Source organism: Pan paniscus, chromosome 4, assembly GCF_029289425.2.
Source record: "Pan paniscus chromosome 4, NHGRI_mPanPan1-v2.0_pri, whole genome shotgun sequence".
NCBI classification, from domain to species: domain Eukaryota; kingdom Metazoa; phylum Chordata; class Mammalia; order Primates; family Hominidae; genus Pan; species Pan paniscus.
Genome location: NC_073253.2, coordinates 146,708,987 through 146,722,326, shown reverse-complemented (window position 1 = coordinate 146,722,326; position 13,340 = coordinate 146,708,987). Strand labels below are relative to the sequence as shown.

The window sequence follows — 13,340 nt, the reverse complement described above, 5'->3', positions numbered from 1 at the left end:
CCGCAATGGGCTAAGTATGAGGAAGGCAACCTACATAGCAAAGAGCCCCAGGCTTAGGGTCCAAATTCAGTCCACTGTCACTCAGGTTTATGCCTCCAGTAGTAATGCAATGGGCTTACCTGAGGGCCCTGGCTTTCTGGAAGAAGGGGTTCCAGCCATTAGGTATAAATGTGAGCAGAAATAAAAAATTCAGGAGGTAGACAACTTAAAAGAGGATTGAGTGGCCTCCACAGAGGAAGTGAGCAAGACATCAGTGCATGGATGGACAGCCAGAACAACAAGCAGAAGTATTTTGGAGTCCTGGTTTTCTACAAGTCAGCTAATATTTCAGAAAATGTTTAATAAGCCCTTTGTGATTATGACATATGGCACTTTACAACATTCTCTCTAACCCTCAGGACAATTCCCAAGGCAAACCTCCCTCTTGAGGCTGCAACAGACAGGCAGCCAGCACCTTGGGAAGCACTCAGGTTCTGGAACCAGAAGACTTGTGTGTGTATCCCAATGCTGCTACCTACTAGTTGGTGGCTTGGCATAGCTGCTAAATCTCTTTGACTTTCCTGTTCCAGAAATGATAATGACAACGAAAATAGTCAGACTACATGCCCACCTTCCTCTCTTGGTAAAATGTTATACTTTAAGAGTATTCTTTGAAGGCTCTGTTTTAAAACTTATACTGGTAAATGTATTTTCCTGAGTTCTATGAGCTACTCTAGCAAATTAATCGAACCCCAAAACAGAGTCATGGGAACCCTGATTTAAAATTTTTAGCCAGTCAGAAGCACAGGTAAACAACCTGGTACTTGCAATTGGCACTGGAAGTGGTGGTGGTGGGGGTGTCACTCTTGGGGACTGAGCCCTCATCCTGTGGGATCTGATGCCATCTTCAGGCAGGTGGTGTCAGAATTGAATTGGAGCACACCTGGCTAGTGTTTGCCGCAGAAGTGATTGTATGCTTGCTGGTGCGAACAAATTCTCAAGTATTTTGGGGGGGCGGGGAAATGTATTGAGTGAGAGAATAAACATTTTAAGCCTTAAGTGTGTTTTCCCACTCAGTGACAAAAAGGGAAGGGAAGGGGTGTCATCTCTTCCATTGTCCTGTCCTGAAATTAATCTCCACATTTCAAGAAAATTAAGTGTTACCTGTTGTGTCCGGTTTCTTCAGAGAAACAAAGCCAGTAGGAGATATATATATACACACACACACACATATGTGAACATAGATACACATAGAGAGACTGAGAGAGAGACAAATCAAGGAACTGGCTCCCATGACCGTATGAGCCGGCAAGTCTGCGAGTCATAGGGCAGGCCTGTAGGCAGGAGCTGATGCTGCAGTCTGGAGGCAGAATTTCTTCTCCAAGGAAACCTCAGCTTTGTTCTAAAGGCCTTTATACTGATTGGATGTGGCCCACCCACAATATTGAGAAAACCTCTTTTACTTAAAGGCAACTGATTAAAGATGTTAACCACATTTACAAAATACCTTCGCAGCAACACCTGGATTAGTGTTTGACTGAATTATAAGTTGACACATATAAAACTGGCTGTCATGTGGGCTCATCTGCTATGCAAGGAGAGGGCTGAAAATTCTTACTCAAGTTTTCGAGAGAAGCAGGAGGAGGTTTAGGGAGGGGAGGATTGTCTAACAGAAAAAAAATAAAAAACCATTCCTAGTCCCCTTCTTCTTGGGCAACTCTTAATTCCATGGATGGGTCTACTGCTTGTGCCACTTTCCCATATGAACTCTGTGGCATAAGCCGGAAACATTTAACCCAGTATCTAGTAAAGGGATCTGAGTGATATAAAAAGAAAAAAAAAGACACAGATAGCAACCTCTCAAAAATAAAAATAAAATTCATTTATTGAAAAGAAAAAGCTTAACATATGATCCATGTGCAAACCCCAAAACAGAATCTACGAACTCTGGCATGATCCACATCGCTACACATACCATGCTGGAAGTGCACATCCACACAGGCACGTAACATACACAGTACTGTCTAGTTATCAACACCTACAGATTGGTTGATTTTTCTTCACACACCATTGACATGTTTTACAATAGAGTTACCAATTTTATTATCCACCGAAAGAACATAGCTTCCCCCAGAATCAGTTTGATTTAAACCAAATAACACAGTGAATGACAGGCACCCTGCACCTATATCTCCTACCTTCCTTACTCTGATAACCTCCTATCAGCACCATTTATGTCCTCTGGCCAGGGAACGACTCAGTGGCACAAAGGAAAGAGAAGAAATGTTACAGGCTGATGCTGTCGGGGCAAATAGCCCTGCAACCAGCCGGACTTACTGTCTAAAAGTATTAACCGTAATTTCAAAGACAAACCACACCCCTTCCTTTTCCCCTAATGGCCTCAGAGATTTGTAATGTACTTTGGAAAATTAACTTCTAAGGCAGAGTGGAAGCCAACCTCAAGTCCTGCCACTTGGACTCTGTGTCTTCTCTTCGAGGAAGCAGCATTGTGGACCCAGCGGGGGCAGATGCTGAGGCTTGCCTTAACATCTCAGCAGCTACAAAATAAAATCCACTGATACGGAACCCCTTGCTGTGAGCAGTGAGGAGAGAGAGCTGTAAACAGATACAAATTGAGATTTTTGCACTTCCAAAAAATACGAGGTGAACATTAATGCTAAACAGAGATAATGTTCTAGGAAGGGAGAAATCTGAGAAGAGAAAAGTAAGATGAGAGAGAAGAAACATGATTTTTCTAATGTACTTGTTTGAGATCAACACTTTAAGACTACTGATAAAACTAAGTTTCGTGGGGATAGACAGTGAACAGTGAGCATCAGCCAGTGAATCTGGCTGCAGAGGAGAGATGGAATTGGGCGGCTGAAGTGAAATGATGCCACACATTCACACATATCTAGCCAGGGCTTGTGCAGATGAAGGGATCTTAGCAGCTGGACAGCAGCACAACATAAATAATGCCACTTGTGAATGGTGACAACTGCTAGGCAGAGTGAACAGAAGATGCCAGCTCACACTCTTCCTAGCAAGTATCTGCCTTTAGGAGGAGGTGTACTGCCCACTGAGAGCTGGAAGCCCGCTCCCAACAGCAGCATTTGGAGGACAGAACCACCAAGGGGCTCTGAGAAAGCTACTTCTGGCTTGGAGAAATTGGGGTGACAGGAGCAGGGTCACAGAGCTCAAGAGTATCTGGCCGGAAAAGCCCACGGTTTCCCTTTGCTCCAGCAGATGCAGCCTCACACTCCCGAAAGCCTTTGCTCCGCTGCTCTGTGATTATATTTCTACTTATCCTGGGAAGACACTGGGGAGGGCTCTCTACCTCAAGAAGCCCTTTGGGCTGCATAAGAGATTCTGGGCTGGCTGCGAGCTGCTTGCATAAGAGGAGGAAGGGCTTCCTCCCACTACTACTGACTGGCTGACCCTTTGCTTGATGCCTAAGAGCTGTGCACCTGCATAGCCAGGAAGGTCCTCTGGCTGGAGCTGCCCTTCCTGGGTCTTCTGAAAGAGCCACACAATCAGTCTGTCAGTGTAGCAGGAGCACAAGCCAGAGATCAAACAGGCCATGCCAAATTGGCTTCCAGAAATCCTAAAGCTACAGCCAACTCTCCTACATACCATGTTCTCACGGCCAGGGGTGTGGAAGCAATAGCCTGCATCCTGCTAAGAGCTGGGGGACCCCAGTATTCTACCATCCAGTCCTCAGGTCCCAACATCACAGTCCCAATCTCAGAACTCGGCTGGGCAGGATGGTCTCTAGCAGCTCTGAGTAAACAGAAATGTCCACCAAGGAGGACATGGGCAGGACACAGGCCTGGCCCTCCAGTTGGCATCTACCTTCTCACTGAGACCACTCTTAGCACCGCTGGGGAAGACAGCTAAGATAGTGGCTGGGCTGCCAGACCCCGAACTTGGAACCAGGAGATGACAGTTTCTGAGCCCACTTTGGTAACTTCTAAGCCTGAGACTTCAGAAGACAGGGCCTCTGCTACTCCCAGCTAGATTCTTGGTCACATAGCACCTGTTAAGAGTCCACCATAGAACAGAAAGGGTGGGTGAAAATCGTCCTTCTTCTAAGGAAGAACAAGTCAACAATGATAGCATATTCCTAAGTTAACAAATTATTAGGTAGGTTGGGAGTCACTACAATGAGAGTCCACTTTTCCCATCCCTTCACCTGAAGTCAGCTCTCCTGGCTTTGGAACAGAAGAGACAGAAAAAACTGGGGCCATATGGGTGGGTCACAGCCCTTATGAGCTTTGGCGAAACACAGAAGCAAAACCCCTGATACATTTTGGCTGCTCTCCTTCAACCAGCTTTCAGAGTGAACTGTATCTGCAGTGAAGCAAGAGCCTGGTGACGGGACAGAAGAGAAAAGGAGTCTGGTCTGTTACTTACACAGGAACACACACACGCACGTACACACACATGTGCACACATACACAGCTAAAGAGGGGGAATTCATCAATGGCCTTCTGAAATACTTCGCACACCAAGAGGAAAGAAGAGGCAGCCCACAGCAAGGCAATGTATCTTCCTCTGCCTTCTCTGAAGTTTGCTCCCAAATCTGAAGGCTGACCTTGAGGAGGGCCAACCTCAAGGCTGTTTGTGAAACCCAGGGAGGCATTCTGGGGGAAAGACAGGGCTCATAATTAGTGTTCAGTGGTTCCTTTCAAAGTCCAGGCCACAGAGGCAGTGTGGGGCCGGGCACTGGTTCTGCCCTTTTCCCCACTGATTGTAAACAACCAAGCACTGCGCGTAGTGTCAGACCAGCTGCTGTAAAGTCTATTAACTTCATTTCAAACTCTGTGCACACTGACCTCAGCTACTCATTGGTGGCAATAGAGCTGGTGTCGTCCCAGCACGATGGCAACTGAGCATTGCTGATCCTTTCACCTGGCATGGGCTGAGGCTGAAACATGGGCCTGCATGCACACAGCCCCATTTTATACGCCTCTCACTCAGCCACCCTTCCCTCGGCCCGGTGCACCCATACATTTCTGCAATTCTTCAATGTCTTTTCGGTATGAAACCAGGCTGGTCAACAGGAGGCAAAATCTGTGCCTCCTCACCGAGGTACATTTTTAGACGATCCTGATTAAAACCTTTGAGTCCTCAGCCAAGAGTGCCGAGGACCCATGCAGACATCTGGAGCGAGCTTCTTTTCAGCAGGAGAAGTTGAGTCAAAGTTTACTGAAGAAGAAGTGATTCGTAATAGCCCCTCTAAGACAGTCTAAAAACAAAAATCTGATTTTAAATAAAAAATAAATATTTTCAGTTTAGGCAACACTTCGTATGTTTTAAGAGCTAAAGCAACTAAGAATACAGTACTGTGACCCACACTAAGGAATCCAGGGAAGAGAAGCATTGCCTTAGGGGTCACAGCAAGCCAGAGAGTCGAGATTAAAAACTCCAGCTTGGGGGCCTGTTTCAAATGACCAGGTAGGTCCAGCCACCCCCTGGAGACTCGAATAGGAAGAATACTGAGATACAACATTTGGGAGAGAGATGAGAAAGAAGCCCAGCTTTATAAAGAGGGGGCGTTCCCAGTTACTTAATCTATGCCTGGCCCAGAAAAGGTGAAAACATGAGGTGGAGGACACGAAAATTGTTAAATAAAGTGAACTGTGCAGTAAGAATGAGTTGGGCGAGGTGCACCAGCAGAGGGGAGGCAGGTAGGAAGGAGGAGGCATGATGAGGGGGAGCTGGAAAGTTCTGGGTGTAAATAGGTACAAGTGAGCGATGGCAGCCCTGTCACTAGTAGCACTTCTGCGTGTCTGCCACCCCACCTCTCCCCTGCCCTCAGGTTACCTGGCCCAGGGTATCCAGGTGCCAGGCAGAGGGGTTCCCACACAGCAACCCTGACTTTCCTCAGAGCCTGGACCATACCTGAGGCTCTGAGGACAGGTAACGGGGGACACATGGGGCAGGGGTAGGCAGCTGCAGAGACGAACCCAGATCCCTATATGAAGGCACGGGTGGAATTGATGAAGATGGGAGCATTGCTTGGCTGGATCAGCTCATAGAGAGCCTCATAGGTCCCCACCACAAAGCCCACGAAGCCCAGGATGCTGATCAGGGCGTCCTTAAAGATGGTGAGGGGGCTCATGCCCTCTGAGTAGAAGGTGGTGACCTCCAGGAGCGGTGGGATGATGAGGGCCAGGGCGCTGCTGCTCACGGAGCCCACCAGGGAGATGACCAGGTCCAGGCGGGGGATGAGGATGGCCAAGATGCCTGCAGGGAGAGAGGACATGCCTGTTTAAGATGCCCAGAGCTGGGAAAGGTCTGTCTCCCTACTGTTGAGCGAATTCAGCATCTGTCCATCTTATGGGATTGAGAGCTCTAAGAAAACTTAGACATTGTCCAGTTCAATCTCTGTGAAATAGATGCCCAGAAACGTGGAATAACTGGCGTCCCACTGCAAGGTCAGCAGAACTGGGACCGGAACCCGGATCTTCTGGCTCCAGTCCCCAGGCTTTCAGCTTTTCCTGCTACAGCACATGACTTCCATCTTTCTGTGCAAAAGGAACCAAATTACATTTCAGGTCATCTGGTTTCTACCCAAGGAGGGAGGGTAGGGAGAAGAAAAGGAGGTGGACGTTCCTGAGCAGCTGCTCATTTTCTTACCACTCAGGGAGCCTCCAACACAAACATCTCTACCTGACTGACAAGAAACCAAATAGGAAAAGAAACCCCGCCTTCTGGAAAGACACCGTGATAAAACCGCATTTCACAGAGCATTTTGATACAGGTGAAAAAAAGCAGTTCTATCTGCAGGCTGACCCCTGGCGAAGCCCCACACAACGACCGTATCTCTGTGTCAGGACACCCACTGGCTCTCACATCTGAAACTCAGCCACGGGTGAGCGAGGAAGGAGGAACTGACGAAGACCAATGGTGCGCTGCCGCAGGAGGTGCCATCGGCTTCCGTGCCATACCAGCCATTGTCAACACTGCCAGACAGTGCTGTAAGCAGGAGGAGGCTTCACCGAATACACCCATCCTAGTGCCCACTGACCCCACGCTTCCCATCTCACCAATCTTTCCACCAGGTGGGCAAAGGCCAGTGTTTCACAGGTTTATTGAGGGCTGTGGGCTCTGGAACTAGGTTCTTGTGTTCAGATCCTGGCTCTGCTGCTAATTAGCTGAGTGACATTGGGGAAGGTATGGTACCTTTCTATTCCCCAGTTTTCTTGTTGGCAAAATGGGGATATTAACTGCTCCTGAATCATAGAGATGTCATGATGGTCAAATGAGGTTATGCAGGTGCCTCACAAAAGGCCTGGTGTACAGTAGGGATGTCTTACATGTTAATGTTATCATCATTAGTATTCATCTTTTTGGCCATGAAAAGTACATCCTGCTACAGTGCATGACTTCCTGTTAGTTACTAACCTGTTAGCAATCAAATATAGTTTGACAGATTGTCTTTCCTACTGCTGGGCTACAGCTGGATGCTCCCAGCCTTGATACAGACATCCAGAGCTTATCTACTACCTCACTGATTCCTACGAGAGGGTTACATTTTATATGAGAGGTTGGCTTCTAAGTTCATTTTGTAAAGCAAAAATGCAGTCAAGTCACTCTAAGGAAGGCACCACACTGGTGAGACTGCCAGAACATCTCAGTCCAAGGCAGCCAATGTCTACATCGATCACTGCTTCTTTGGCTGAGCACCAGAAGGATTGGATTGCATTGAGAGACCAGATTTTTAAGAAACACTTTAAACTGAAATGTCTAAAGTTGATTTTTGAGGAGCCATAAAAACAAACAAAGAGAATAGCACTCCCTGCAGTAAAATGAGACATGTGGAAACAAGGACTTACCAGGTAATATGGTTTGGATATTTGTCCCCTCCAAATTTCATGTTGAAATGTGATCCCCAATGTCAGAGGTGGGGCCTGGTGGGAAGTGTTTGAGTCGTGGGGGCAAATCCCTCATGAATGACTTGGTGCCCTCCCCAAGAGAGCTGTTGTTTAAAAGAGCCTGGTACCTCCCTTCTCCTTGCTCCCTGTCTTGCTATGTGAGGCCTGCTCTCCCTTTGCCTTCTGCCATGATTAGAAGCTTCCTGAGGCCCTCACCAGAAGCAGGTGCTGGCATCACACTTCCTGTACAGCCTGCAGAGCCATGAGCCAAAATAAACCTCTTTTCTTTATAAATTACCCAGTCTCAGGTGCTTCTTTACAACAATGCAAATGCCTCCTGCTTCACACTTACCCTGGAGCTGTGCTGTCCAACATAGCCACGGATGGCTATTTACATTGAAATGAATTAAAATGAAATTAAATCCTGTTCTTCATTCACACTAGCCACATTTCAAAGGCTCAACAACCACTGGTGCCTAGTGGCTGCTGCAATGGACAGCACACACATGGGACATTTCCATTCATTTCCATTACTGCAGAATGTCTAGTGGTACCCAGCAGAGAGCACTGCTAAGCACTCACTAGTGGAGGTGAATCTGCCTCTGTTTCACGGGTATGTAACTCCACAATATTACTACAGTCCTATGGAAAGAGAGGCCCAGAGGGTGTAAACGACAGGAAGCAACAGAGCTGGGACCAGGATCCAGGACCTCAAGCCCCTGGCTCATAACCTCACAGAACTGATGGGCAAGGAAATGCAGACGGAGGGGAGACAGGGAGTCTGGCAGATCAGTGGAAGGATCCTGCCTGTGAGGAAATGAGAGGTAGATACCCAGGCTAGCTTTCACAGGGATGCACCATGGTGCATGGTGGAGAACCCAGCACACGATCAGCCCTGACCTCTTTCTGCTTTGTCAAGTGGAATTGGATAAGGGATCCAAAGCCTGACAGCAAATGGGTGCAAGGATATCGAGTCTCAGATCCACCTCTGCCACAGTGTTATATACTCTGGGGCAGTTCTTCATCTTTCCTTCTTCTATTAATCAACCATAATGGCAATTCTCATTAACATCTTCACCGATCTCAAGGCTTTGAGAAGTGTGCAAAAAGTTTAGGCTTTTAATTTCCCTGAAACTCAAAACTACTATGTTTTCAGCCCTTAGCTGCTTCTAAATAGAGTTGGTGACATCCCCCAAACCTTGAGGGTTGAATATGGAGAAAATTGGAGGTAAAATTGTAGGCTGATGACAAAACAGCATTCTCATCATAGGTCATCTAACGCTCAACAAAAGAGCTGGTCTGCTGTGGTACCGACACCAAGACACTTGCCCTCTCTGGGGTCTGGGTCTCCCTGCCTAATGTCATCCTTGCAGTGATGGTGCCAGGTGTTACTGTGGGGTAGAAACTGCACTGAGGCAACAACGGGAGAACTGAGCCCCAGGGAGAGGGTGGTATAGGAATGGGTGTAGGCTCTGGATTTGGAATGCCCAGGCTCCAACCTCAGCTCTACCACTCAGTGGCTAGTTACCTAAACTCTTTGAGACTCATTTCCCCAACTACTAAACAGGATGGTCAAACGATATCACTCATGTAAAGAACTCAGCGTTCTAAAAACCAATAATAAATGCTTCAATATTATCACCAGTCCCTGCTCCGTAACAAGCTGAGTGGTGCAGGGCAAATCAGCTTACTATTCTGAGCCTCAGTTCATTCGTTTACCTGTGAAATGTGGTAACTGGGTGATGTCTGAAGTCTCGCCCAACTCTGAAATTCTAAGGAACTATACACTCCAGTGTTAGTCACTTAGGACTGTGTTCTGGGATATGTTCCTCACCTCACTGACAACTGGGAAGCACCACGTCCTGCCTGAGGGTGGCACAGCAAAGCGATGGGGCTCCTTTCCTGGAACACATGGCTCGCCCAAAAGGGAGCTTCTAACCCGCTCGATTTTGTATGGATAAAGGAAGTGTGAGTTATTCCTTCAGTCCCAGCCACACAAGCATCTCCACAAATGCTGATGTCCGCTCAAGAGACAGGAGGCCTTTATTATCAGAGAAAATGAGTCCCTGGCAGGAGACAAATCAGAGCCTTTCCCAGCCCTGAGAGTCTGTCATCTCCCCACCCTCTCCCATACTGACCTAGCAGGACATATGGGCACTTCATGATAGTTAAGTGGAGTCAGAGAGATGCCCCACTCTGTGGTGAGAGTTAAGTGGAAACAGAAACAGAAGATTGGGATCAGAATTTTTCCTCTGATTGGACAAAGATCTTCCGCTTCATCATGATATTTTATAAGTAATCTAAAAACTTGTTCTTGTTTTCACCACTATATAAGATAAACATGCCTAATAAAAATATCCTTAATAGAGATTTTAAGAACATTTCTCTCCTCTTAAAGCCAGGACCACAGGGCCGCAAAGGGAAGTCCTTCTTCCTGTCCTAGCTGAACCACATACCACCGTTGAACCCTACATGAAGCGTGACACTGCAGAGGGCAAGAAGAGCGAGCCTCCCACTAACACAAAGTGGGAAGAAGAGAAGGATGTCCAAACCAAATCAGCATCAGCAGCCCCCAGGGTTCAACAGCACGGGTATCTGTTTTGCCACCATGGAAAATGACTTTAACTAACTCCAGAAGCAGCAATCGACTATGCAGACATGTGGGGCAAATAAAACCCCTTCTGGCACTAAATGTCTTCTGTGAGTTAAAGTGCCTATGAAGAGACACTCAACAAGGCAGAGATCTCAGGAAGCAGCCAGCCAGGAACACCCCTCTCCCTACTCTCCCCTAATCCCCCCCAACCCACCCACACACAAAGACCCCAGCCCAGACAAAAAGGAAGACATTTGTATAACAAATGCAGTTATACACTTCTCAGCAGCAGCTCAGCTGTGGCGTGTACAAAAGGGGGGACAGAGGACAACCTCAGCTCGACCACATGATTAGTCAAGAGGGCTCCAACAGTATTACAAAACATCTTCCCTTCGAGTGAAGAGACACAAAGAATATGAGCTTTTAAACTGCTGAAGCAACATAAGGCCAACAGTCATGTTCACAGAAGGAACTGGATTCTGGAGCTTGTGGTTTTGAACCAGCATCAGAAAGAGCTGACTTATACACAAGACAAGAGCAAAGCACTGAAAAGAACAAACGCAAACTTACGAAATACACTGGCCATTTACGGCTCCTGTGCTGGGAGCTCTTGCTGCTATTTTATTATGATCAAAGCTGTTAAAACTTACCAAGTTACTTTTATTTATTTATTTTTATTTTTATTTCTATTGTTTTTGAGATGGAGTCTCGCCCTGTCACTTAGGCTGGAGTGCAGTGGCGCGATCTCGGCTCACTGCAAGCTCTGCCTCCCGGGTTCACGCCATTCTCCTGCCTCAGCCTCCCAAGTAGCTGGGACTATAGGAACCTGCCACCACACCCGGCTAATTTTGTTTTTGTATTTTTAGTAGAGACGGGGTTTCACCATGTTACTTTTAATGTCTATAAATATGCCTTTAAAATTCATAGTAGTCTTGGACAGTATACAAAATTTGACTTAGTGGGGGTATAAATTTAAAAAATACGAAAACAAGGGAAACAACCACCATGTCCAACATTAAAGGAGTACCTTAGTTAATATGATCCACCAATACAGTGGAATACCACGAAGTCATGAAAATATTAGTGAAAGATACGAATATTTGTGATATAAAATTAAATAAAATGTGAAAGACAAAATTATGTGTAAACTACAATTGCAACTAGTTTTACAAGGCACCCATGAGGATTAAGACACAGAAGATACAATGCAAAAAAAAAAATTACTTTGTTAAATTGGTGGAATATTGGAATTTCTTCTTTTATTCCCAAATGTTTTTACATTGACTTTCTTTTTTTAGAGTAATATTTGTGTAGAAACTTAAAATCAAGCGCAAAGCACCTATACAGAATCACAGAATTTTGGAGTTGAGAGAAACCTTAGAGGTCAGACACCCTTCCTATCTTACAGTTGAGTACCCTGAGGCCTTATGAGGGTTCCTGGGCGGGGAATGCAGGGTGTGGGGTGGCAGGGTTACACAGCTAATTAATGATGCTGCTCTTCTTCACTGTAGCTGCAAGACTAAAAAGTGTGAAAGGCCCAAAGGTACTAAGAAGCTACTCTGTTTGGACCTGGAAGCTTCATCCTCTAAAAATCTGACTGCTTGGAATGTTTTGGCGCTCTGCATTCCAGTCTGAACAGGCTTCTTGGATGATGCGATTTTATGTAATTATATCTTCAGAAATAGGTTTCTGAAATTTTCATAGCAAACTGAAGTAAAATGTTTCACATGGCAAATGCCACAGAGAATCAGTATGAATCACTGAAGGATGGATGGGTTATTGCTCCAAAGAAATCTAAAAAACCGTTGATCCTACAACTCCAGACTCCACAGGTGGGGCCAGCCTCTTCCACACAAGGTCTGGACATAAGGTGACCTGCTAAGTCCGCATTTCCAAAAAATATGAGCTGGAAGTAGATACTGTCCGATATGAAATCATAACAAAATGAGCACTACCCTATGAAATACTTGTTTTCCCTCCCCCTCTTCTCCAACAGTTTGAAATTAAGCATCACAAAGTCCGTATCAGCCATAGTAATCTTTGGAGGATGGGGGAGAGTGGGGAGAAAGGTGAATTCCAAGAGGGGAAAAAAAAATGAAACTACACCAAATTCCTCCTGTTCCCTTTGGAGGGTGAAGAGGAGGAGGAAAAGTTGGGGAAAAGATAGGAAAACACCAGTAATAAAAGAAGCTGCTGTTAAAACTTATGAATATAAATGAAAAAAATCAATTAAAGACCTAAAATCACATACTAATCAACGGTGCTGAAAGATCTGAAAGAACAGAGAAGCAAGAACAAAATGAACTCGCATAAATACATTTAAGTTGCTGCTGCCATGAAAGGCCTCTACTGAGTCCCACAATTACTTCAAAGTCTCCAAGGAAGGTGAGAGAGGCGAGTGCTCTCAGAGATAAAGGGGGCTGCCTTTTTGAACAGGATGACAATGCAATGCTAAGTCACAACAGATCACAGAAGGGAAAAACAACTGCGCACACTTGAAGACCAAAAGCAGCCGTGTGTTCTGAGCATCGTCCTGTTGAAGGGAGACGAGACTCACAGACAGGGCCAGGAAAAGTGAAGCAAAATCCAAGAGGCATCTAAGGATAACATGAGGTCTGTGAATCAGAGACTGTTGCCTCCTGCAGGGTGCTGCAGAAATAAACCTGGCAGGAAGTGTGACATATGCTACAGGGAGGCTGAGCCAGGCTGGAGGGGAAAATTGGGCAGGGAGAGGAGTCAGGCTCCTGTCACTGCCCCAGCTCAATAGGCAGGGAGGAGGAGCTGTTTAGTCAGGAAGGCACATTTTACCTACAGAGACCTACTTTTTCCGGAGGGAGCACTTTGGAGAAAAGCAAATTATTTGAACTAACCACACTCTTTCTTCCAGT

General features: G+C 46.2%; 1 protein-coding gene across 12 annotated transcripts in view; it reads right to left on the bottom strand.

Annotated features, from left to right (window-relative positions):
* SLC36A1 (solute carrier family 36 member 1) overlaps positions 1-13,340 on the bottom strand; it is a 210,481-nt gene that overhangs the window by 163,417 nt on the left and 33,724 nt on the right. For 2 of the 12 annotated variants that reach the window (XM_034960829.3, XM_063604271.1), the window contains one exon: positions 1,840-6,228. The exons of the other annotated variants lie outside the window; for them this stretch is intronic. In XM_034960829.3, the coding sequence (XP_034816720.1) occupies positions 5,957-6,228 (272 nt within the window). In that variant the 3' untranslated portion in view covers positions 1,840-5,956. Of the gene's footprint in view, positions 1-1,839; positions 6,229-13,340 lie in introns of those variants that run through there. 12 annotated transcript variants of the gene reach the window in all.